The sequence below is a fragment of the Chrysemys picta genome, chromosome 21 (genome assembly GCF_011386835.1).
Source record: "Chrysemys picta bellii isolate R12L10 chromosome 21, ASM1138683v2, whole genome shotgun sequence".
Taxonomy (NCBI): Eukaryota; Metazoa; Chordata; order Testudines; family Emydidae; genus Chrysemys; species Chrysemys picta.
In genome coordinates this window covers 20200429-20227455 of record NC_088811.1, presented here as the reverse complement: position 1 = coordinate 20227455, position 27027 = coordinate 20200429, and the positions used below count along the sequence as shown (strand labels likewise).

At 51.4% G+C, this 27027-nt stretch overlaps 1 protein-coding gene across 4 annotated transcripts in view; it reads left to right on the top strand.

Moving 5' to 3' along the window:
• Positions 1-8670: 8670 nt before the first annotated feature.
• The window catches only part of LOC101939304 (claudin-16-like), a 32295-nt gene continuing 13938 nt past the window's right edge, over positions 8671-27027 (top strand). For 3 of the 4 annotated variants that reach the window (XR_010594225.1, XM_065574968.1, XM_065574970.1), the window contains exons 1-3: positions 8671-9718; positions 12492-12656; positions 19323-19387. Coding sequence is in view for 2 of the 4 variants with exons in the window: in XM_065574968.1 (XP_065431040.1) it covers positions 9520-9718; positions 12492-12656; positions 19323-19387 (429 nt within the window). In the remaining 2 variants the exon portion in view is untranslated. Of the gene's footprint in view, positions 9719-12491; positions 12657-19322; positions 19497-19627; positions 27012-27027 lie in introns of those variants that run through there. The other variant, XR_010594226.1, reaches the window with a different exon arrangement.

The window sequence follows — 27027 nt, the reverse complement described above, 5'->3', positions numbered from 1 at the left end:
GGAGAGCTGTTCTTCTTTCAGATTGAGAAGTATCGTCTTTGTCTATCATAGTCCTGATGTTCCAAGCCGTAGTGCTTTTTTAGTTATCTTTGGTTTTTGTCCGCATTGCGGATGATCCACCAGCCGCGGTAAGCTGGCCGATTGGTTTTGGGCAGGCAATGTTTGAGGCACGTTTTCTAGCCCCTTCCCTTCCAAAGGGAGAGCCGTGCAATCCTAAAAAGGACTGCTCTGTCACCCGGGGTGTTGCTGAACTCCCCTGCTGCCCTGGTGTCAGGGATGGGCGACCAATGTCGAAGGCCCCCTGCGTGCAGGCTTGTGGCTACGGCTGCCAGGAATCCTCTTCACCTGTCACTTTGCCACTCCCCTGTCACCACAGGACTTTTGAAGCGAGATGTGCATGAATGAAGTGTCCATGAGCTTGATTAAAACGGGAGAGTCGTTGCACTGGGACAATCCCATTCTCTCGGCTGCTGAAGCTTGGCCCAGTGGCACAAAGACTGTTACAACTGGAGGCTTCTTTAGCTGCAGTGGATAGCCAGGACTTCTATAGTGCTCCGTCGTGCCTTTCGCCTTCCACAATGCGTTGCTGCACTGCTTTTCAAGCCGTTGGACTAATATATGGTCTCTTCTGCCTTGGCTACCAGAACAGTCTTCATATGCATGGGAGGACAATCCCTAGATCACAGTCACTTTCCACACTTCCGGTTACCTTCTCCTGATTTAGCCTACCTGCTGAGGTGGTTTACTAGGGTGTGGCCACTGTCACAAACTTACAGCTACTTGGAGTCACAGGTGAGAGCTGGGTGTACTGTGAAGATCAGAGAGGAAAAGAACCTCAAGGAGTGTGGCAGTTTGAATCATTCAAACCTGCTACCTCTCCTGTACCCCCCCATACACCCCAATATTTTTATCAATGAGGTGGAAAAAGGGGGTGAAGAGTAAGGTGGCTAAATCTGCAGATGGCACATTATTCTCTCAGTTAAGCAAGACTAGAGGACTGTGAGGAGCTCCAGAGGATCTGAACCATGGGCAACATGAAGGCAGGTGAAATTCATTGCTGACAAATGCTTGGTAGTGCACGTTGGGAGGAAGCATTTCAACTGCTCATGCATGTTGCTTGGTTGTAAATTACTTGTAACTGCTCATGTAAAGGACCCGGATGCCACTGTGGGCAGCTCAGTAAAGGCGGCTGTTCCATGTGCAGACAAAACAGCAAACAAACTATTAGCCTGCCTAAGAAATGGGGTAGAAAATAATGCTGAAAATTTTATGTCATTATATCCCTCAATGTTCCCAGTCATCTGGATTACAGCATTCAGTTCTGGGTTCCTATTTGCCAGATGTTTAGAAATGGATGATGTGTAGAGGCATGGGGAAATTTCCATAGGAGGAGAGATTAAAAAGATTGGGATTGAGTGGAGATAACAGAATAAAGGGATAACAAAATAATGAAAGGTACAGAGATAGCAAATCTGGTCTCCCATTTACTTTCCCATAATGCAAGAACCAGAGGACATCCAATGAAATTGAAAGGTAGCAAATTTCAACTTGATAAGAAACATTTTTCACAGTAGGCATAATTAGCCTGTGGAACTCATTGCCACTAGATATCAGTGAGGCTAAGAGGAAATGCTGGGACCAGGGTGTTGTTATGGCAGAATGGTAAACACAATTTGTCTTGGTCCACATTGATCATCGTCAGCATTATTCCAGCTAACTTGGACTGTTCACAATGGTCATGTATTCCGGTGCAGACAAGGGGGGAAATATTCCAAAGTGCTTGAGAAGTTTAGGAGCCTAAGACTCATTTTTTAAAAAGTGACTTAGTTCACTTAAGACCCCAAATCCAACTTTAAATGAGATTTATGCTCCTAAAGGCCAAATTTAATGGGATTTACAAAAGCACCAAAACCGATTAGGACCCTAATTCCTGTTTAAGCCAATGGGAACTGGACTGTCCTGTAGCTCCTCCTACTTATTCTCCCTGTGATGTCCTGGGTCCCAAACGAACTAGGCCTTTGCCCCAGCAGGAGGAAATGGAGGAGTCTGTTGAATAGCTGAGCACATGCCATGCCATGGCTGGCATTGCCTTGTTGTAAAATAAGAAGAGCGTTGTCATGACGACACTCAGCCGTGAAAGCAGGCAGCTGGGGACATTCACGCTTGTTAAACTGTTGACTGAGTTGAAGAGGCTGGAAATGTCACAGGCACTTCTTTCTCCTCTGGAAGAAACTTTCTGAGAAAACCCGCATTCCTGAGCCCTGGAACCTCCGGAGACTGCCCAGTGGAGGGTCTCTTCAGCTGTGCCCAGCATTTCACCAACATAAACTCCCATTGACTTCAAAAGGGCAAAACCCTTCTTGACTTGAATGGGGTCAGGTCCTACACACCCCACAGCCTCTGTATAGGGCCCTGCTGCACTCCTCACTGCACCCTGGGCCGGAGCGAAGCATACTTCTGGCAACTAGCAGAAGTTGCTAGATCGCAGGCCCTGGTTCTCATGGGAGACTTTAATCACCCTGATATCTGCTGGGAGAGCAATACAGCGGTGCACAGGCAATCCAGGAAATTTTTGGAAAGCGTAGGGGACAATTTCCTGGTGCAAGTGCTGGAGGAACCAACTAGGGGCAAAGCTTTTCTTGACCTTCTGCTCACAAACAGGGAAGAACTAGTAGGGGAAGCAAAAGTGGATGGGAACCTGGGAGGCAGTGACCATGAGATGGTCGAGTTCAGGATCCTGACACAAGGAAGAAAGGAGAGCAGCAGAATATGGACCCTGGACTTCAGAAAAGCAGACTTTGACTCCCTCAGGGAACAGATGGGCAGGATCCCCTGGGAGAATAACATGAAGGGCAAAGGGGTCCAGGAGAGCTGGCTGTATTTTAAAGAATCCTTATTGAGGTTGCAGGAACAAACCATCCCGATGTGTAGAAAGAATAGTAAATATGGCAGGCGACCAGCTTGGCTAAACAGTGAAATCCTTGCTGATCTTAAACGCAAAAAAGAGGCTTATAAGAAGTGGAAGATTGGACAAATGACCAGGGAGGAGTATAAAAATATTGCTCAGGCGTGCAGGAGTGAAATCAGGAAGGCCAAATCACACTTGGAGTTGCAGTTAGCAAGAGATGTTAAGAGTAACAAGAAGGGTTTCTTCAGGTATGTTAGCAACAAGAAGAAAATCAAGGAAAGTGTGGGCCCCTTACTGAATGAGGGAGGCAACCTAGTGACCGAGGATGTGGAAAAAGCTAATGTACTCAATGATTTTTTTGCCTCTGTCTTCACGCACAAGGTCAGCTCCCAGATTGCTGCACTGGGCAGTACAGCATGGGGAGAAGGTGACCAGCCCTCTGTGGAGAAAGAAGTGGTTCGGGACTATTTAGAAAAACTGGACGTGCACAAGTCCATGGGGCCGGATGCGCTGCATCCGAGGGTGCTAAAGGAGTTGGCGGGTGAGATTGCAGAGCCATTAGCCATTATTTTTGAAAACTCATGGCGATCGGGGGAGGTCCCAGATGACTGGAAAAAGGCTAATGTAGTGCCCATCTTTAAAAAAGGGAAGAAGGAGGATCCGGGGAACTACAGGCCAGTCAGCCTCACCTCAGTCCCTGGAAAAATTATGGAGCAGGTCCTCAAGGAATCAATTATGAAGCATTTAGAGGAAAGGAAAGTGATCAGGAACAGTCAGCATGGATTCACGAAGGGGAAGTCGTGCCTGACTAACCTAATTGCCTTCTATGAGGAGATAACTGGCTCTGTGGATGAGGGGAAAGCAGTGGATGTGTTATTTCTTGACTTTAGCAAAGCTTTTGATACTGTCTCCCACAGTATTCTTGCCACCAAGTTAAAGAAGTATGGGCTGGATGAATGGACTGTAAGGTGGATAGAAAGCTGGCTAGATCGTCGGGCTCAACGGGTAGTGATCAATGGCTCCATGTCTAGTTGGCAGCCGGTTTCAAGTGGAGTGCCCCAAGGGTCGGTCCTGGGGCCGGTTTTGTTTAATATCTTTATTAATGATCTGGAGGATGGTGTGGACTGCACTCTCAGCAAGTTTGCAGATGACACTAAACTGGGAGGCGTGGTAGATACACTAGAGGGTAGGGATCGGATACAGAGGGACCTAGACAAATTAGAGGATTGGGCAGAAAAAAACCTGATGAGGTTCAACAAGGACAAGTGCAGAGTCCTGCACTTAGGACGGAAGAATCCCATGCACTGCTACAGACTAGGGACCGAATGTCTAGGTAGCAGTTCTGCAGAAAAGGACCTAGGGGTCAGAGTGGACGAGAAGCTGGATATGAGTCAACAGTGTGCTCTTGTTGCCAAGAAGGCTAACGGCATTTTGGGCTGTATAAGTAGGGGCATTGCCAGCAGATCGAGGAACGTGATCGTTCCCCTTTATTCGACATTGGTGAGGCCTCATCTGGAATACTGTGTCCAGTTTTGGGCCCCACACTACAAGAAGGATGTGGAAAAATTGGAAAGAGTCCAGCGGAGGGCAACAAAAATGATTAGGGGTCTGGAGCACATGACTTATGAGGAGAGGCTGAGAGAACTGGGATTGTTTAGTCTCCAGAAGAGAAGAATGAGGGGGGATTTGATAGCAGCCTTCAACTACCTGAAGGGGGGTTCCAAAGAGGATGGAGCTCGGCTGTTCTCAGTGGTGGCAGATGACAGAACAAGGAGCAATGGTCTCAAGTTGCGGTGGGGGAGGTCCAGGTTGGATATCAGGAAAAACTATTTCACTAGGAGGGTGGTGAAACACTGGAATGCGTTACCTAGGGAGGTGGTGGAGTCTCCTTCCTTGGAGGTTTTTAAGGCCCGGCTTGACAAAGCCCTGGCTGGGATGATTTAGCTGGGAATTGGTCCTGCTTTGAGCAGGGGGTTGGACTAGATGACCTCTTGAGGTCCCTTCCAACTCTGATATTCTATGATTCTATGATTCTATACTGACCCCAGTTCTAGCAGCCGGAGTTGGCTATGACCTGTTAGCTCGTCCAGTCCCTCTCTCCAGAGCCAGTGCCGGAATAAAGGCAACGGGCACATGATGCTGCTGCCATGGAGCGCAAGGCAACAGGACTTAGCTCTGAGGCATCCATCAGTGGGCATCAGCTCTAATGCTCCTCTTTGTCCTCAGACCAATCAGCCTCTGCATGTGCTGTCCTGCCTAATCACCGATTTCCACCTCCTCCCCAGCCCATGGCCGGTGCCGTGGCCTCACTTCTGACCTTGTTGCTTCCTGCAATCTACAGCCCCTAGATTCCCTTCACTACGGGCACCACAGGTAACAGACAAAGAGACATACAGTGGGGAATACAGGCATCTGTGGGGCTACTTCAGAGTACAGGGCTCCCTGTAGGCACCTCCCTTCCCTGCTGCCTCTGCTCCTGCTTCTCCAATCCCAGCAACAAATAGGGAGGCCTTCTGAGCTGGGAGACAGGGCTGGTTTCCGAAGCTGCTGGTGGTGGGTATTGTAGCAGGGTTCCATTCAGCACTAAGGCACCTCCTCCTGGCCGCTCAGGTGATTAGCTTTTTCCAGGTCTGACGCCCCTTCTTCTGCTTGTTATGCATCCTGCTGCAACTCTCTGTGTCTCAGGGTGCTTTCTCTTCATGGCTTGGCTCTGGTCCTTCCCCCTCCCCCTCCCGATAACAAAGACTTTCCGGAGCAACTGTCTCTAGCAGCCTTATCATTCACTGCCCAGATGGTGCCACTTCCCCAGTGGCTGGTAGAGGAACCTGCCCCCCCGGGTTCCAGCTCAGGGACCCTCTACTCAGGAGCCAAGGTCTGCATCATCCCACCATGCAGTCATTTCCTTGAGCCTTTTCCTACACCCTCTCCCCAGGTCTTCTTCCTTTTCTAATGTCCAGAGAGGGGCTACAGAATCCCTCACTGCAGCCCCTGTCTGCTGACAGCTTCCTGGCTTTATACTAGCCCCGCCTGTTCCTTCTCAGCTGGGCTCCATCATGATTCAGGGGTTACTTATGCCACTTAATTCCCCTCAGCTGTGGTCTCTCTGGTTAATTGGCCCCTTCCCAGCCTCATTAAGCCCTTCCAGGCTAGGGTGGGGTGAACACCCCATCACCAGGTGAGGGGGAGTGCTGTACCTGGGAAGGGTTTTTTCTGAGGCTGCGGGATGTTGGGAGGGGCAGTTGTTTTGGGGCTGGGGGTGTGAGATAGGCTCAGGAAAAGGGGTTGGTTCTGAGCTGTGGAGAGGGTAGGTAGGAAGAGGAGGGGTTTTCCTGGGTGACAAGGGTGTGTCTGCGGCAGTTTCTGAGCAGGCGGGTGTTGGGTTGGAGGGGGATAGGTTGGGTTGGCAAGACCAAGTGCTGGGGAAATGGAGTCAGTTGGTGAGTGTGTGCATGAAGTGGGGACGGAGAGTAAGAGCTAGATTGGTGTGGGAGGTTGGGAGGGACTAGGGGTACATCTACACTACCGGGGGGAGTCGATTTAAGATACGCAAATTCAGCTACGTGAATAGCGTAGCTGAATTCGACGTATTGCAGCCGACTTACCCCGTTGTGAGGACGGTGGCAAAATCGACTTCTGGGGCTTTTTGTCGGCGGCGTTTACTACCACCTCCGCTGGTGGAGTTAGAGCGCCGATTCGGGGATCGATTGTCGCGTCCCGATGGGACGCGATAAATCGATCCCCGAGAGGTCGATTTCTACCCGCCGATTCAGGCGGGTAGTATAGACCTAGCCTAGGAGAGAACAGGGAAAGGGAAATGGGTATAAAGCCTGTTTTCTGCCACCCATCCCTTTCCTGTGATGCATCCCAGGGTTTCACTCCGGGAGGGGGTATCAGAGGGATGAGCGTGCTCCTTTTCCCTCCTGCTCTCCAGCAACCTACTACCCAACCAAAGGCTTCCCTAGGGTGACCAGACAGCAAGTGTGAAAAATCAGGACAGGGCGTGGGGGATAATAGGAGCCTATATAAGAAAAAGACCCCAAAATCAGGACTGTCCCTATAAAATCGGGACATCTGGTCACCCTAGGCTTCCCTGAGATGCTCCCGGCCATATTTTCCCAGTCTTTCCATTTTGACAATGTGGCCAAGCTGCCGGGGGTACTCCACCTGCAGCCCTGCCCTATACTTTGGACACCAGCTGCCACTGTTCAAAAGCTTCAAATGCATCCTCGCGTGTGTAACCCTCCTCCAGGTGGTGTCCGCACCAACAGGGGCTTGGTTCCTCTTCACATTCCAAAACAGAACAGACTTGAGCCCCCACCCAGGAGTCTGGGAAAACTGAACACCTTTAAGAGCAATACTTCCCCACTCACCAGCACTGAGTCTGTGGATAACACAAGAAAACTATTATTAAAGGGAGACGGAACTCAGCATTTATCTGGGAAAACACCACAATAATGATTCTAAAGTATGCAAACTCTAAGTAAACACCACCCCAGTGTTTTGAGTGGTGACCTTTGCCTCAGTTTCCCACCTTGTGGTGTGAAAGACCAACTGATGAATGTTCCATGGGTTCACATCCACCCCTGGGGGGGGGGGGCTGTCAAGTAATGCCTCTATTGCCTGCCACCTCTGCCTCTAGTTGTGATACCACATCCCTACCCTTATAGCCTGATTCTTAGTGATTATACGGGGCAGTGGGGAACCTCACTGGTGCTGCATCCTCTGTATTATCTTTCACCCCAGTGCTGTTCCCACACTAGGTCTACAACTCAGCCCCCTAGACCAGCTCCTAAATGATTTCAGCTTTAGCAGTCACTGAGCAGATACACTCTCCACTAAATCTGATCCACTCTGTCTTTGAACACTGGCGGAGTAAATTCAAACAGTACCTACAACTCTTTAACCAAGTCCATCCATCCACCTACATAGGAACAGCTTACCCCACCATCTGCTCTGACTTCTACTTGAATTTGGCATCACTATTTCCTGCTTAGCAAGTGAGTATCACATTAGGGTGATCCCCACTCAATTAGGGCATAAGTACAGCTCTGTGCCCTTTAGTCATACAGTAACAACATTTAATTACTCTTGCATCCAAGGGTACATCTACACTACAGCGTGGAGTCGGTTTAAGATACGCAAATTTAGCAACGTGAATAGCGTAGCTGAATTCGACGTATTACAGCCGACTTACCCCGTTGTGAAGACGGCGGCAAAATCGACTTCTGCCGCTTTTTGTCGGCGGCGCTTACTACCACCTCCGCTGGTGGAGTTAGAGCGCCGATTCGGGGATCGATTGTCACGTCCCCACGGGACGCGATAAATCGATTCCCGAGAGGTCGATTTCTACCCGCCGATTCAGGCGGGTAGTATAGACCAGGCCCAAGAGTAAAATGAATTTTAACCCAAAACAGCCAAAATTCATCCCTTTGGCAAAGCAGATCTGTCTTCTGATGACCTAGACAAAGTAGGTGTGTCTCTGCAAATACCATCTGCTCCTGAGGTCTTTTCCCCCAGTTCATCACTAGATGGCAGGGGAGAGTTCATTCAGACCCTGCCTGTGCATGAATCCCACAATCTCTGTTTTCAGCACTGGTATTACAGCAGGCTCTGACTCTCCCTTCCCTCCCCCGGCTTGATGTCATAATATCCTGCCTTGGTGTTATGAGGAGTCCTTGTGGCACCTTAGAGACTAACAAATTTATTTGCGCATAAGCTTTCGTGGGCTTACATTACCTTGTTAGTCTCTAAGGTGCCACAAGGACTCCTCGTTGTTTTTGCTGATGCAGACTAACACGACAACCCCTCTGAAACCTGCCTTGGTATTATGATTATTTATTTACATAAGAACAGCCATACCAGGTCAGATGAAAAGTCCATCTAGCTCCGTATCCTGTCTTCTGACAGTGGCCAGTGCCAAGTGCCCCAAAGGGAATGAACAGAACAGGTAATCATCAAGTGATCCATCCCCTGCCGCCCATTCCCAGCGTCTAGGAAACAGAGGCTAATGACACCATCCCAGCCCATCCTGGCTAATAGCCATTGATGGACCTATTCTTCATGAACTTATCTAGTTCTTTTTTGAACCCTGTTATAGTCTTGGCCTTCACAACATCAAGACATTTAGACTGGAGGCTAGATTCACACGGGAATTTGATCACCATTCAGACTGACACCAGAGAAAGTGGTGCAGGTCTTCTCCTGCTTTAACTTTTGGCCTAGTCTGGGGCAGGACCTGAACCCAGGTCTAGGTGAGGCCTTAATGAGCAGGCTATTAGCTCTTCTAATATTTGTCTTGCAGTAGCACCTCGGAGCACCAATCACTGACCAGGCCCTCACTGTGCTAACTGCTGTACAAACACAGAACAAAGAGAACTGACAATGTGAGTAAACTACACATAACAAAGCTGATGAGCTCTTCAGGGCAGGGACTGTGTGTGTGTCTCTTTCATTTCACTTGTGGTGCCAGGTCTAGAATGAATAAATGCTGAGAATCGGTTTCTTTCCACAGAATTCATTCGCTGCTCTTCCATCACAGCCCTTCTCCAGCATCATACAGCATCAACTTGCCAGGGGCAGGAAGGCAGTTAGACCCTCTCCCTCTCACTGGCATGAATGGGAAGGACAGAAATGCTGCCCAACCCTTGGACAAACTATTTTCTTTTCTTCTGCAGCAAGATGCCAAAGACCCCCACTCTTCAGTGGGGCTGAGCTCCAGGTGCCGGGGGCTGTGGAGTGAGTGTGTGTTTGATAACATGGCCAACCTCTGGACCTGCGACATCCCCATCTCCTACCTCAGCGAGCACTCTGGTGAGTAAAGGGTTCGCTTTGGTGCTGTGTTACTGCATGAATCAGGGCAGCAGGGGAAGCCAGCTGATTTTGTCCAGCATTTTAATTTAGAACATAAGCATGTGAGTGCTTTTCTCTAAGGGCCCCATCCCCACGGGATTGCCAGGCTTGGGATTTGTGCAAGCCCAGCAGGAATTCTCTAACTCATGATTTTGGGCTCTCTGAGGTACTGCTAACCACATCCAGAACCTCATGGTAAGCTTGGACTGTAAGCTTTTTGGGGAGGGGACTGTCTTTTCATTATACATATGGACAGCACCTAGCCCTAAGAGCCCTGATCTCCCTAGGAACTACAGCAATTTACATAATAATAATACAGTGAATTCCTTTCTTGCGGCTGAGAGCCCGAGCTCTCCTGCTGAGCTGCAAACCAGCTTCTTGGTCTAGCTCTCAGCTAACCCAGCCCGTCAACCAAATCGTTCCCTATCCTCATTGAATGTTAGCCTTGGTTTTGGGATTTTTTCATTGGATGCCCAAGCGACTTGACTTGAGCCTAGTGTAACCAATCTCTGCAAAACCTTCCCAGCCTCCATTTCTTAAGGTTTGGAGGGTTCATTGGTGCTGCCTGAGTAACAAAATCAGCACTGGATCTAACACCAGGGTCCTCAAACTGGGGGTCGGGACCCCTCAAGGGGCTGCAAGGTTATTACCTGGGGGGTCGCGAGCTGTCAGCTTCCACCCCAAACCCCGCTTCACCTCCAGCATTTATAATAGTGTTAAATATTTAAAAAGTGTTTTTAATTTATAAGCACTGAGGCTTGCTGTGTGAAAGGGGTCACCACTACAAAAGTTTGAGAACCACTGCTCTGGCACAGGGTCTGTCTACACTGCCGAGTGTTCCCATGGTAGGCTCGCATGTATGTGATCTGTGCTTGCCAAGCCCTCTGCAAGCATCCACACTGCAGGGCTACACGTCTCCCATAGCCATGTATCCGCACGCACACTGGCACTGCAATTACGTGAGTCTGGTGCTAGGATTTCTGGAGATGTACCCTGGGAATCTTAGCATCTCACTAACTGGAGCTGATCTAGGAACTGGTTTGCAATGTATTGTGGGAGAACTTGTCTGTCCTTCCCAGGCCCCTGTGTAGAAGCACTCTTAGCCTGCCCAACACATTTAGCTGAGGCACTTCCAGCTCTGCACACTCCTCACTTCTGTCTGTTTCGGCAGGGCTCTAGTCTCCAACCTCCGCTGTCCCTTTTGAGGTTCCATGGCTCTCTGGTGCCAGCTTTCATGGAATCTGATATGACTGGGGCTTGTCACCATCAAAGAAAAAAAGAACTGAGTATCAATGTGGACAGACCAGTGAAGACCTCTCCTCCATGTACAGCAGCAGACAAAAAGCAAACAGAATACGAATGGGATGGAAAATGATAAATCACAGTGCTATTATATAAATCAATGATTTGCCCTCCCCTGGAATGCTGTGGGAGGTACCAGTCACCCCATCTCAAAAAAGATGTAGCAGAAACAGAGGAGCTCAGAGATGGACGACAAGAATGATTAGAGGCATAAAGAAAATTCCATATAAGGAGAGATTGAAAAGATTGGAACTATTGATTTTAGAAAGGCAAATAATAGGGGACATAGTAGAAGTATACAAAATAAAGAATGGCCTAGAGTAGGTAGATCAGGTACTGCTATTCACTCTCGCTATACAAGGACAAAGGGACATTCAATGAAATTGAAAGACAACGTATTTAAAATTGATAAATGCACATCCTTTTTTACCTAATGCATAACTAACCTGTGGAACGCATTGCCACCAGGTCTTGCTGAGTCCAAGAGTCTAGTAACGGTTAAAAAAAAAAAAAAAAAAAGGATTATACGGGAAATGACAACAGTCGCCTTAGATGGCCAAGTTTGTTTAGGTTCTCAGCAAACATGATAAATGACTCTGCCAAGCTCCCTAGCTAGGCACACAGATTTGAAAGTGTCAACCTTAGCTTGCAGCTAACTTTGCTGTGCACAAATGCACAGTACGTGGGTGCACAGCTATGAAACCTGCTGTGCCTACGTAACCCACGGATGAGTGTGTCTGACACGTCCCCTCCTCGGCCTTACCGTCAGAAGATGTGAGTTGGTTACAGCCCCAGATAGGCCACTTTAGCTCAAGCTGTAGCTGCTCATGCTTTTGGCTCTGGAGGTTCAATTCGTGGTATGTCAGCCAAGAGACCATCCATCGCGCATGCGCAAAGTCTTGATTGTCACGTATGGGATGGCTCCAACAAACCCATTTTCTCCAAGACCAGCTCACCAGGGAGAGCTATTCCCATGCCAGCTTTCACCCTTCAGCTCTCAGCGTTTCCAACTGGAGGGTTGTTAAATAAACAAACAAGCAAAAAAAGCCACAACAATTTTTGACAATCCCTTTTTTCTACTTTTTCACACTGCTCTTATTCCAACAGGGCCGAATCACTACGGCGCCAAGTTCTGTTTCTTTTTTAAATTCAGCTGCAGGTGGGGATGACGGCTGGAAAATTTCAGCCTTAAAAGTGAACTATCCATAAAGCTCTGAGTGTCTGAACACAGAGGATTATAATGGAAACGTTATGCAACCTTGGCTACATTGGGTCCTGCTCTGCGGCAGTGCATAGCTTGGATCCCCAGCATTTACATGTGTTTTTGCTGTATAGGCATTAAAATGGGGACCATACACCTAATGTTGGCATTTGCCTAGCAGACATAACAGTAGTTTGTAGGGTCTGTACACTGTCTCTCTTGTCTTTCCAGCTGCCCTGGTGATTACTCGTGCTTTGGTGATTGTGACTGGCATTCTGTGCCTTGGTGCGGTGCCCTGTTTAATCGCAGGAATGAACTGCACCAAGCTGATCAGTGACCAGGTCCATCAGAAATACAAATTCTCCCTTGCTGCTGGGACCCTTTTCCTTCTGGGAGGTAAAACCAATGCTTTTATTTAATGCAAGCACAGTATAAATACTCCTGGATCTGCATCTATACACCCATCAAAGGGGCTTCAGTTTGGTAACTCTAGGGCTGCGTCAGGGCACTGGCTGAGGTTCAGTCCTGAATGTTGACTCAGAGTCCTGGGGTGGGATTTGAAAAGCACCAGGCACTGGTTTCACTCTGCCCCAATGGATGTCAATGGGAGTTTTGACCCTGCCTCCAGTCAGAGCGGCATTCAGCCAGCGCGGCAGGCTCCTGAAAACCCCACCCACTGCCTGTAGGCAGGGCTCTGTAGCGCCCTACGGCCTCGTGACAATGGGTGAAATCCCAGCCTAATGCAATCATGGCAAAACTCCCATTGACATCAAATGAGCCAGGATTTTACCCAGCTGTGGGCCAAATTGAGCAGCAGTGTAAGTGATAGTGTAAGTCCATGTCACTTACTGGGTGTCAATGGTGTAGCTAGCATGCCATGAAAATGGAGTGATAGCAGGAGAACAGCCAACTGACGCTTGTCAGAAGGTCCCTCCTATTTGATCTTCCACCTTCTGACACCCTCCTATTGGTTGCTCTCCTGCTGTCACCCCACCATCATCAGGCCATGTTAGTTACACCAGTTTACCCCCACCAGGACCGCCCAGAGGATTCAGGGGGCCTGGGGCAAAGCGGGGGAGCTGCGGCGCTTGTACTCACCCGGCGGTGGTCTGGGTCTTCGGCGGCGGGGGGCCCTTCAGTCGCTCCGTGTCTTTGGCAGCACTGAAAGCCCCCCCCGCCGCCAAAATGCCGCCGAAGACCCGGACCGCCGCCGGGTCAGGGCTCGCGGGGCCCAGGGTCTGGGGCAAATTGCCCCACTTGCCCCCCCCGGGCAGCCCTGACTCCCACTTACCGGCACAGAACTCGCATCACCATTTTTCATCATCTCTGACTTTGGCCCTGTATCTCTTGGCTCCGTGTCTGAACGCAGTGTCTCAAGAGGCCCCATTCAAGCACTCGATGGCCAGTGTGCTCTCTTGAATGTTTTTGGTTCTCGGGTGGTGCTTATTTGCTCTGCTTCACATTTCTTCTCACTCCCTAGAGGCAACACTGCTGTATTAAAACCCAGTGCCACAGTGTAGCTGTGACCGGTTTGTATGTGACAGGTGCTTAGAGCTTGTCTACACTGGGAGTTATTTGGGAATAGCTATTCCTGATTAACTCCATGTGTGGATGCTCTTATTCCAGAACATGGATTAAGCTAATTTGGAATAGGGCACTTGTGAGGGGGTGTACCAGGCATGAGTTGTCAACTGCCAGAAGCCCTGGTGCCTTGGTGCACCCCACCCTATGAAGCAGCCCTTTTGGAAAAGAAGTGCAGTTTGGAGTTAATCAGGAATAACCAGCTTTGGGGGAGGGATAGCTCAGCGGTTTGAGCATTGGCCTGCTAAACCCAGGGTTGTGAGTTCAATCCTTGAGGGGGCCATTTAGGGAACTGGGGTAAAAATCTGTCTGGGGATTAGTCCTGCTTTGAGCAGGGGGTTGGACTAGATGACCTCCTGAGGTCCCTTCCAACCCTGGTATTCTATGATTCTAATTCACACCCTAACTTATTCCAGATTAACTTTCAGGTGTAGACAAACCCTTATCTAGCTGGGAACTCTCTCCAGCTACTGCATTTGTGTAGTCCCCAAAGTTGCAAAATCCACCTCTGATGCTCTGCTAAGTCTGGTGCCTTTTAGCCGCTGGGTGCTTTAGAGGCTTTTCTGTTGCCATGGATACAGTAATGGGAAGTCTGTTTTTCCAAGTTCTCTTCTTCATTGCAAGGACACACTGCTGGCTGTGCTGACTGGCTACTGCTCTCTCCACAGACGTGGCTGCATTACAGTGGTGCTGTAAATATATATCTAGCACTAGAATTTCTGCACCAGCTGAGCAGCGCTCAGGACAAGTCCAGGGTTCGGGCAAAAGTGGCTGTAAACGAGGTACATCCCAGTGCCTGGCGCAAGTTTGTCTTGCAACAGCTGCCAGCAGCTCTCGTGAGCATTTAAGTAACCAGGACTGGCTAGTTGCCGGGGTACCCTGGCCATTTGCTCTTTTCTCTCAGCCACATCTCCTCTGCCCGAGGCCCGGTTGGCAGGGGGTTACTTACCATGGTGGTTCTGCACCAGATTTCTGGATCTGCCAAGCTTAGGGATGGATTCTGTGAGTAGCTAAGAGCTTGGTGGACTGGTTGCCATGGTCAGGGTTACACTGCTACTTTATCTGCTGAATCTGCAAAAAGTCAGATCAGCCAGTGGCTATAATTAGGGTTACCATACAGTACAGTTGAGGGGTGCTGCAGGAGGTATTTGGGGGATGATGGAGGGTGTGTGCATGTACTGCGAGGGGGCATTTGGGGACTGGGTATTGGGGGGTGCGGGAGGGGTGTGTGTGTCCTGGGAGGAGTATTTAGGGGGTATTTGGGGTGTGTAGGAGAAGGTATTTGGGAGTGTGGGAGGGGTGTGTATACTGGGAGGGGTGTTGGGGGTGCTGGAGCAGGGTTGCACACTGAGGGGTATTTGGACGATGCGGGAAGGGGTATTTGGGGTGTGTGGGAAGGCTGTGTGTACTGAGAGGGGTATTTGGGGGTTCTAGAGGGGTGTGTGTGTACTGGGAGGGGGTTTTTGGGGGGTGTTGGAGGGGGAGCGTGAAGCCTCACTCTTGAGGTGGCGGGCAGTGTTGCTCCCTGTCACGGTGGCAGGGCGGCTGGTGCAGGCCCGGGACGCAGTGCCAGCCCATCAGTCAGCATCTCCCTGAGGGTCTCTCCCCCTCCCCAGGGTGGGGAGTCGGGGCCGGGGCCTGGCACCCCCCGCCCACATCCTTGGCTGAGCCCTGTGGCAGGACAGGTGGCCCAGCTGAGAGGCGCTTGGGGGCTCCACTTACTTGGCGAGCTGGGCTGGGGGGGTGGGATCTGGCGGCTGCAGGTGAGGGACCAATCTGGGCGTGGAGATGGCTCTTTCTGAGCTGCAACATCTGCTCCACAAAAATCCCGGACGTTGCCTCTTATCTGAAAATGCCTCCTGGACAGAGGATGGGGGATCAAAAAAAGACAATGTCGATATATGGTAACCCTACTACAGTGCCACTGAGGTTCTGCTTTTGATTCCTCAGCACCACTAATTTCTATAACTGGAGGATTAGTGATTGGCAGGGCTTAATTTGTGCCAAGGCTTCCGGGGCTGAGCCCCGGCACCTCCGGGCCCGGCAGGTCAGAGCCCCGGCACCCCTGGGTCCGGCAGTTCAGAGCCCCGGCACCCCTGGGCCCGGCAGTTCAGAGCCCCGGCACCTCCGGGCCCGGCAGGTCAGAGCCCGGCACTCCTGGGCCCGGCAGTTCAGAGCCCCGGCACTCCTGGGCCCGGCAGTTCAGAGCCCCGGCACTCCTGGGCCCGGCAGTTCAGAGCCCCGGCACCTCCGGGCCCGACGGGTCAGAGCCCCGGCACCTCTGGGCCCGACGGGTCAGAGCCCCGGCACCTCTGGGCCCGACGGGTCAGAGCCCCGGCACCTCTGGGCCCGGCGGGTCAGAGCCCCGGCACCTCTGGGCCCGGCGGGTCAGAGCCCCGGCACCTCTGGGCCCGGCAGGTCAGAGCCCGGCACTCCTGGGCCCGGCAGTTCAGAGCCCCGGCACTCCTGGGCCCGGCAGTTCAGAGCCCCGGCACTCCTGGGCCCGGCAGTTCAGAGCCCCGGCACCTCTGGGCCCGACGGGTCAGAGCCCCGGCACCTCTGGGCCCGACGGGTCAGAGCCCCGGCACCTCTGGGCCCGACGGGTCAGAGCCCCGGCACCTCTGGGCCCGGCGGGTCAGAGCCCCGGCACCTCTGGGCCCGGCGGGTCAGAGCCCCGGCACCTCTGGGCCCGGCGGGTCAGAGCCCCGGCACCTCTGGGCCCGGCGGGTCAGAGCCCCGGCACCTCTGGGCCCGGCGGGTCAGAGCCCCGGCACCTCTGGGCCCGGCGGTTCAGAGCCCCGGCACCTCTGGGCCCGGCGGTTCAGAGCCCCGGCACCTCTGGGCCCGGCGGTTCAGAGCCCCGGCACCTCTGGGCCCGGCGGTGCAGAGCCCCGGCACCTCTGGGCCCGGCGGTGCAGAGCCCCGGCACCTCTGGGCCCGGCGGTGCAGAGCCCCGGCACCTCTGGGCCCGGCGGTGCAGAGCCCCGGCACCTTTGGGCTGGCCGGGTTAGTTATGAAAGTAAAAAAAATTGCTTGAGCCCTGGCACCTCTTTCATTACAAATTAAGCACTGGTCATAGGATTGAATTATATATTATTAACCCTTTGGTGTCATAGTGACTACATTACACTTGGAACTTGGCTGTTTAGGCAAAACAATGCCCCCTCCACAGGTACATTATCCAGGTCTCTGATGTCTTTTTAGGCCTCTTCCCAGGCCTTGTCACTGGCTTTTTAAAAAGGTTTTTCCTAGGCTTTCCTGGGCTCTAGACTGGAGAGATCCAGCTCTCCTCCCCCTTTCCTAGTCTTTCTCTCTCTCTGTAGATTGACCCACAACAGCTCTTGCTCCTTTCCCCGGTCTCTCCCTGCTGCTTCCATCCCCTAACACTCCTTCCCAGCCTTCCTACCTGTGACCGTTTTTAACACCCATCAGCCCTGGTGTCACGGAATCACCAGGCGATGCTCTGGAACTGCTCCATACGAAGCCAGTCAGGGCTCTGGGGAAGCCTCCTCTCTGTGAGCAGGGCAAGAAGCTCACACAGCTTCCACCTCCCTGGGTCTGAGCTCGGAGCATTCAACATCCTCTTCCACACCGTGCACTTCCCACAGCGAGTCCGCACAGGCAGGGCTCCTAGGGAAGCCAGAGGGCCCTGCACCCCAATTCCACAGTCAGACACGACTCTCTGCCAGCCAGTAAAACAGAAGGTTTATTACACGATAGGAACACAGTCTGAAACAGAGCTTGTAGTAGGGTTACCATACGTCCTCTTTTTCCCGGACATGTCCGGCTTTTCGGCAGTCAAATCCCCGTCCGGGGGGAATTGCCAAAAAGCCAAACATGTCCGGGAAAATGGCGGCTCTGTTTAAGAGCCGGGCTGCCTGAACGCTACCGGCTTCGGGCAGCCCCGTGCCTCCAGACCCTGTGCCGCCGGAGCCCGGGAGGGGAAGTGCCCGGCTGGGGGCGCAGGGTCCGGAGGCACGGGGGCTGCCCGAAGCCGGTAGCGCTTGGGCAGCCCGGCTCTTAAACAGAGCGGGGGCGGCTGGAGCCTCCAGCCCCCGGGGCTCTGTGTAACTGACCCAGTGTCAGTTACACAGAGCCAAAGAGGAGCAAAGCCTCCAGCCCCCTGGGCGGTGTGTAACTGACACAGTGTCAGTTACACAGAGCCCCAGCCGCTGGAGGCTCTGTTTAAGAACCAGGCTGCCCGAGAGCTACTGGCTTTGGGCAGCCCCCTTGCCTCCGGACCCTGCGCCCCAAGCCGGGCACTTCCCCTCCCGGGCTCCGGCGGCGCAGGGTCTGGAGGCACGGGGGCTGCCCGAAGCCGGTAGCGCTGGGGCAGCCCAGCTCTTACAGTCTAAGAGGAGCAGAGCCTCCAGCTGCGGGGGCTCTGCTCCTCTTCGGCTCTGTGTAACTTATACAGTGTAAGTTACGCAGAGCCGCCGGAGCCCCGGAGGGGAAGTGCCCGGCTGGGGGCGCAGGGTCCGGAGGCATAGGGGCTGCCCAAAGCCTGAGCGCTACCGTCTTCACGGTTTGCTGGGCAGCCTCCAGACCCTGCGCCCCCGGCTGGGCGCTTCCCCTCCCAGGCTCCAGCTGCGCTGGGGAAGCGCCGGCTGGGGGCGCAGGGTCTGGGGGCTGCCCGGCAAACCGTGAAGCTGGTAGCACTGGGGCAGCCCTTTCCCCCTGGCTGGGAGTGGGAGGGAGGAGGGGGCGGAGTTAGGGTGGGGGAAGGGGCGGAGTTGGGGCGGGGCTAGGGGTGGGGAAATGGGCGGGGCCATGGCCCGTGGAGGGTCCTCTTTTTTTATTTATGAGATATGGTAACCCTAGCTTGTAGGTACAGAAACAGGACCCCTAAGTCAGGTTCGTCTTGGGGCCAGAGAGGCCAGACTCCAGGTCTGGGCCACCCTCTCTTTTCCCAGCCAGCTCCAAACTGAAACTCTCCAGCCCCTCCTCTGGCCTTTGTCTCTTTCCCGGGCCAGGAGGTCACCTAATCTCTTTGTTCTCCCACACCTTCAGTTGGCACCTTTGCAGAGGAGGGGCCCAGGCCATCAGTTGCCAGGAGACAGAGCGTCGGCCATTCTCTGTGCAGACACCATCACACGGGCCCTCTAGGGCTCTGCAAAAATCACGTACCCTTATCCCACCACCTAGATACTTAAGAACTGCATAGGGGGAAACTGAGGCACACACACAGTATTCAGAGAAAACATTAAGAACATTCCCACTTCGTCACACCTGGGAACAACAATATCCAGAATTCCACGTATTGTGGGCTGAAACCAGTACCAGGACAGTGCTGGGCCCACAGCCTGCCTTAAAGAGTAAGCACACCCTCTTACAGGTTCAGTGCTAGTTTTCCCCTACGTTTTGGGGAAATATCCCATGTTAAAGTGCATTTATTTCTGTACAGAAATGCAAAGCATCAGCCTAGCATCTATTGGGGTGCCACCTTTTCTCCAGGGGGTTAATGCCTGCTTTCTTTTGCAGGGCTGTCAGGAGCAATCGCAGTTCTCTGGTATGCAGTGGACACTGTTCAGAAGTATAGGCTAGAGGTGAGTTTTGAGCTTGGAAGACGCATAAGAACATAAGAATGGCCATACTGGGTCAGACCAAAGGTCCATCTAGGCTAGTATCCTGTCTACCGACAATGGCCAATGCCAGGTGCTCCTAGGGTGACCAGACAGCAAATGTGAAAAATCGGGACAAGGGTGGGGGGTAATAGGAGCCTATATAAGAAAAAGACCCAAAAATCGGGACTGTCCCTATAAAATCGGGACATCTGGTCACCCTAGGTGCTCCAGAGGGAATGAACAGAACAGATAATCATCAATGATCTATCCCCTGTCACCATTCAAAGCTTCTGGCAAACAGGCTAGGAACACCATCCCTGCCCATCCTGGCTAATAGCCACTGATGGACCTATCTTCCATGAACTTATCTAGTTCTTTTTTGAACCCTGTTATAGTCTTGGCCTTCACAACATCGTCTGGCAAAGAGTTCCACAGGTTGACTGTGGATTGTGTGAAAAAATACTTCCTTTTGTTTGTTTTAAATCTGCTGCCTATTAATTGCATTTGGTGACCCCTAGTTCTTGTTTTTATGAGAAGGAGTAAATAACACTTCCTTATTTACTTTCGTCACACCAGTTATGATTTTATAGACCTCTAGCATATCCCACCTTAGTCGTCTCTTTTCCAAGCTGAAAAGTCCCAGTTTTATTAATCTCTCCTCATACGGAAGCCGTTCAATACCACTAATCATTTTTGTTGCCCTTTTCTGAATCTTTTCCAATTCCAATATATAAGATATATAAGATATCTTTTTTGAGATGGGGCGACCACATCTTCACGCAGTATTCAAGATGTGGGTGTACCATGGATTTATATAGAGGTAATGTGATATTTTCTGTCTTATTATCTCGCCCTTTCTTAATGATTCCCAACATTCTGTTTGCTTTTTTGACTGCCACTGCACATTGAGTGGATGTTTCCAGAGAACTATCCATAATGACTCCAAGATCTCTTTCTGGAGTGGTAACAGCTCATTCAGTCCCTACCATTTTATATGTAGAGTTGAGATAGTTGGGAAGCAGTGAGATGTGCTCTTAGTAAGATGTTCAGGAAAAAGATGTTGCTCTAAATTTTCTGCTTCTTCTAGCAGGCTCCTTAAGTCAAACCCTTTTTCCCCGGGAAGTCCCACCTGCCCACCGACAATCAGGTGGGCTGTCTGGACTCATTGCTGGGAGAAGAGGTTAAATTGCAAGTTGTCCTTGGTTTGACTCTTCTCCCAGCTGATGTTTATATTAGAGATCTCAAGAGACAGTCTAGCGGTCACTCCAAAATCACTTCTTTTTATGATCCTGGGTAGGTTTGGGGCATCTCTCTCTCTCTTCTGAGCACCTGTGTGCCATTTTTTCTTCTAGAATCCATGGGAAAGGATTAAATAATTCAGAGTCATACAAAATCTAGCCTTTTTCTGTGCAATACCTCTCACCCAGTAATCCATTGATTGCTGTCTACAGTTACACAGGACTAAAATAAGCAGAGAATTCTGCACTGAAGTTCACTAAACAGTGGGATTTCTGAGTTCCCTGGAGGGCCTGGAAGTTTTGATGCCGAGATCGGTCACTTTTCACCAAGGTGCATGAGAGACCAGTGGAGACGAATGTACTAGGTATATACTAGAGTTCACTGTTTCCCATGCTTGAGATTGTTCATTTCATTGAATGGGGCTCTGCCACTCTACCCTGGTTTGACTTTACAGCTGTTATCTTTTTCCTGTTGCCCAAACTGTGATGTTGTGAAGGCCACTAGCAATATGAATGCAGTGGCCAACCTCATCAGCATCCAGGTCTGGGTCTAGTTGTGTGGGTGTTTTACTGTTAGGATTTTGAAGCCATCCATGAAGACAACTTGCAGGAAGAAAGGGGTGGCAATTTGGATGGATGGGCGAGAATGTAGGATTCTTCTTCGAGTGCTGTCCCTGTGGGTGCTCCACTCCAGGTGACGGTGCGTCCCGGCGCCATTGATCGGAGCTCTTCGGTAGCAGTGCCTCGTCGGGACGCACACGCTCAGCTGCTGTCTCGTGGCGTTGTTAGGGTCTGCCAGAGCGTGCGCATCCCACACCCCCTCAGTTCCTTCTCAACCATCCTAAGCTGAAGACGGGACTTGGGGTAGTGTTCATCTCTTCCCTGGTTACTGTAGGAACTAAGTAGAGAAATAGAAATAGTTAGCTAGACATTTCCCCATTCTCCCTTTCCTTTAGCATAGTTCGTTAGTTTAAAAAAAAAAATTCCCTCAAGTTAGTCTCTCGTTGAGACTTCCCCGGCTGCTCATACTTTCATTATACCGGGGTCTCCAGGCTTTAAGAAATGTGGCTCCTGCAAGGAGTCTGACGGGCACTCACTCTGCGTTAAATGCCTCGGCGAGACACACGTCCCTGTGAAGTACCACTTAAAAACTAGAGCTCGCCGGGACAGAGACTTGCGGCTAAAAATGCGTCTCATGGAGAAAGCTCTGCAGCCGCCTATGGAGAAGGGCAGTAAACCCTCTCCCTCACGCTCCCCTGCCAAGTCAGAACCAACCGGGAGTGCGGCTTCACCCTCTCACGCGAAGAGGCAGGAAGCCCTAATGTCTCCTCTCAGAGACACTCAAAAGGGTAAACGATCTCCCACAAGGTCTTTACCCTTGGTGCTGACAGCGCCGAGAGCAGGCACCTCTGACCACTCCAGCACCTCAGCAGCGGTTCACGCGGGGCACAAAGGCAGGGACCCGACTTCCCACAGCAGGAAGCTCTCCTTGGCACCGGTCCCACTGGCACCGACGATGGACCCAGTGCTGGCAGCATCAAGAACGTCAGCACTGAGCTTGCCCGCCACCCCCGGAGCAGATTCAGACCCCCTGCGGGGCTCTCACAAACGTCTCGCGGCTCCTACTAAAGCCAAACAAAAATCACTCCGGGCTGCTGCTCACACTCCACGCTCCGCAGCACACCAGCCTAGGGAGCAGCAACAATTTCTGCACTAGCAGGATATCTCTGTGGCCCCTGAGCCTGACTCTCTGCTCCTCGACATGGAGCCCTCATTGTTTGAACAGCAGCTCTCGCCACCTGACCTGGCTACTTTCACTGACAGCGAGAACGACATACAGCAGCAGGCAGAGTTCTCCCCACCTGAGTCTCCCCCTCCCCTAGAGCCATACATGTCCCAAGACATGAGGCATCATAAGAACCAGCCTCAGTTTCCCTAATTTGTCCCCCAGTGGGTGGGAACCCACTTTTCCTACCCAGTACCCTGGCCTCAGTGGTACCCATGGTCAGCTCCTGCCACCATTCCTCCTTGCGCCCCTTCTACCAGACCGCAAGCTCGTCCTGCGCCTATATCCCCAGCTCCATCAACATCTAGAGCTCCTGAACCCCCTCTTGAAGAGGTGGGCTATGAACCCTTCCCAGATTTACCGGCTCCTGTCTCGCCATCAGCCGCAGAGGATTCCCTCATGCCTCCACCTCCACAGAACGTGGACAACTTTAAGCAATTCCAGGAACTTTTCAAGAGAGTGTCACTCAGCCAGGACATCCCTTTGGAGGAAGTCCAGGAGACACAACAAAATCCTCCAACCCTCTGCACTCTCAAAGATTGCACTACCCATAAACGAGGCCCTCCTAGAACCAGCCGATACTCTCTGGCTGACCCCTGCCTCCATCCCACCAACATGCAAGAAAGCTGAACGTAAATACTACGTGCCCGAGAAGGACGTCGATTTTTTTATTTTCCCACCCACAACCCAATTCTCTTGGGGTGGATGCAGCGACGCACAGAACAAAGCAGCCACAATACCGGCCCACTTCGCAAGGCAAAGACCTCAAACGCCTTGACCTCCTGGGCTGCAAGGTTTATACCTCTTCCACTCTACAATTTAGGATTGCAAATTATTCCGCCCTCCTCGCAAGCTGAGACTGAAAACTACAACAAGCTCTTTGATTTTGCCTCCCATATCCCGGAGGACAGGAGAGCGGACTTTAAGTCAGTCCTTGTCAAAGGACACTTTGTGTCTAGAATGGATGGCAGACACAGCAGCCCGGACCACTGCCACTGCAGTGGTGATGCTCCAGTCTTCCTGGCTGTCTGCATCCGGTATCCCCAAAGATCTGCAGACCAAAGTGGAGGATCTTCCCTTTGATAAAGATAAACTCTTCTAAAAAAACCAATAAAGTTATAGAATATTAGGGTTGGAAGGTACCTCAGGAGGTCATCTAGTCCAACCCCCTGCTCAAAGTAGGACCAATTCCCAACTGGCCCCTTCAAGGATTGAACTCACAACACTGGGTTTAGTAGGCCAATACTCAAACCACTGAGATATCCCTCCTCCCCGAAGTCCTTCACACTATGAAAGACTCAAGGGCCACTTTGCGCACACTGGGCATATACCCATCCTTCCCCAGGAGACAACGGTATCAACCTTATCAGAGGCCCCGCGCAGAACAATATCACTGACCTCAGTCCAGACCGTATGATACTGGGAGAAACCGCAACAGACCTCCTAGGCACAGGCAAAACCATGTGCAACCAACTACTTCCCACCCATTGGGAAACAAACAGCAATTTTGAAGTATTGCTCGGGGTCTGCGCAACCACCCCTTGACTCTGCCACCTATTTGCCCATTTGGCCACCGCCTTCAGGCTTTCCACCATGTCTGGCAACAGATCACGCAGGACCGCTGGGTTCTGGAAATAGTTCAGTCAGGTTACTCCATCCCTTTCCTATCTTCCCTGCCCACCCTTCCCCCTCCCTCTTCAGGGACCCCTCTCACGAGCACCTCCTTCATGTAGAGGTGGCTCATCTTCTCCATGTAGGTGCAGTGGAACATGTACCAACGCAACATCGGGGAAAAGGGTTCTACTCCCACTATTTTCTGACCCAAAGAAAGATGGGGGATGGAGACCTATACTAGACCTACGCCAACTGAACAAATTTGTACCTGTACAAAAATTCAAGATGGTCACATTGGGCACAATAATACCCGTGCTGGAATCAGGGGACTGGTTCACAGCCCTCGACCTACAAGATGCCTATTTCCATATATCCATTCATCCAGCACACAGACACTTCCTGCGATTTGCACTCGGACAAGACCACTTTCAATACAGAGTACTTCCATTCAGTCTCTCCACAGCACCGAGGGTATTCTCCAAGGGTAGTCCACCTCTGCAAACACGGGATTATACTTTTCCCCTACTAAGACAACTGCCTTATCAAAGCCAGCTCCTACGACGAGATGTTAAAAGCGACGAACTTTACCATTTCCCTCTTCCACAATCTAGGCTTGCAAATAAATTTCCAAAAATCCACCCTGATACCTACACAGCAGATAGAGTTCTTTGGAGCTCATCTGGACTCAATTTGAACCAGAGCCTTGCTTCCACACACCAGATTCCTCACTATTACGCATCTCAGACACACGATCTCTGTTCGCCCCAGAATACAGGCACGGACCTGCTTACACTTCTTGGTCACATGGCAGCCAACACCTTCGTGGTCAAATACACCAGGCTGCACATGAGATGCCCTCAGGGCTGGCTCAACTCCAACTACAAACCCAGCAGACACAGTTTCTCCATAACACCGACTCCGCCACTGAACGTATTGGCCTCCCTACATTGGTGGACAAAACCAGAGAACCTATGCACGGGTGTTCCCTTCCATCCACACCCCCAGTACTCATGCTCACCACGGACGCTTCCCTGATAGGGTGGGGAGCGCACCTAGGCAAACACAAGGTCCAGGGCCGCTGGTCCCTATCAGAGACACGTCTGCACATCAATCTTCTAGAGCTCAGAGCCATCAGGTACGCTTGCCTTCACTTTCTTCCCATCATAAAGAACAAATCCATTCGGGTCCTCACGGCCAATATAACATGTATCTTCTACATCAACAGGTGAGGGGAGCACGATCACATTCCCTATGCACAGAAACCATCCAATTATGGAATTGGTGCATACAACATCACATAGAAATCATCGCTTTATACCTGCCTGGGTGTCACAACGCTACCGCCAACACACTCAGCAGACACTTCTCCGAGGAACACGAATGAGAATTGCACCCCACAATACTCCGACAGCTCTTCTCCCACTGGGGCAGATCACAGAGGACAAGGCCCAGGTCATACTTATTGTCCCAGGTTGGCCCAGACAGACATGGTATCCTTACCTGCTACGCATGTCCATCTGTCCTCCAAGGACTCTCCCTGACAGGCCAGATCTGCTCTCCCAGAATTGTGGTCGGCTTCTCCATCCACTGCTCCGGAAACTCCATCTGACGGTGTGGTTCCTTCATGGTTTCAATCCCACGAATTAGCCTGCTCGGAACAGGTCCAGTACATCCTCATACACAGTAGAAGGGACTCCACTCATAAGACTTACCTGCAAAAGTGGAAACACTTCTCCATCTGGTGCTTCCACAGATGCCTGACACCCCAGACTGCAACCCTCCCTGACATCTTAGACTACCTTTTCAAACTAAAACAGGACGGGCTTTTGCTCAGTTCTATCAGAGTACACCTCATGACACTCTGGACTATTATTAACTTTTTGCCCACCCCACCATGAAACACTTCCTCATGGGCCTGCAAAATCACTACCCTGAGATTAATTCACCAGTAGCCTCCAGAAATCTTAACCTAGTTCTCCGCGGTCTCATGAAACCTCCTTTTGAGCCCCGGGCTACCTCATCCCTGCTCCACATGTCTATGAAAGTGGCTTTCTTGGTTGCCATAACGTCAACGAGAAGGGTTGGTGAAATAAGCGCCCTGATGGCCTACCCTCACTACACCATTTTCTCCAAAGACAAGGTTACTATGTGATCCTACCGCAAATTCCTCCCCAAGGTGGTGTCTACCTTCCACCTTAACTACCCAATACACTTACCTGTATTCTATCCCAAGCTTGACACGACTCCACAGGAAGCGGCATTACATACCCTCAATGTCCGACGGCTCTTGCATTCTATCTTGATAGAACTAAACCATTTTGTAAATCCCCTAGGCTATTTGTTTCTACTACCGAGAGATCAAAGGGTGATGCTATCTCTAAACAAAGACTCTCCAAGTGGATCTTAGACTGCATCAGATCCTGCTACCAGACTCAGAATGTTCAACCACCAGAAAGCGTCAGAACTCATTCTACTAGAGCAATGTCAACATCCGTTGCCTTCCTCCACAACGTACCTATTACAGACATATGCATGGCGGCCACGTGGACATCTAACCACACATTCGCCAAACATTATGCTATCACACGGGATATCATGGCAGACGCCGTAGTCGGCCATACGGTACTGTCTACCGTTATTACTGCCGCAACTCCAAAATCCCACCAACCATAGTGGGTACTGCTTCACGTTCACCTGGAGTGGAGCACCCACACGGACAGCACTCGAAGAAGAAGAGAAAGTTACTCACCTTGCAGTAACTGAAGTTCTCTGAGATGCGTGTCCCTGTGGGTGCTCCACTACCCACCCTCCTCCCCTCTACTTTGGAGTACTAATCAGACAACTCTACGTTAGAGAAGAAACTGAGGGGGGTGCAGGACACGCGCGCTCAGGCAGACCCTAACGATGCCGCGAGACAGCAGCTGAGCGTGCCGACCAGGCACTGTTACCAAAGATCTCCAATCAACGGCGCCGGGACGCACCGT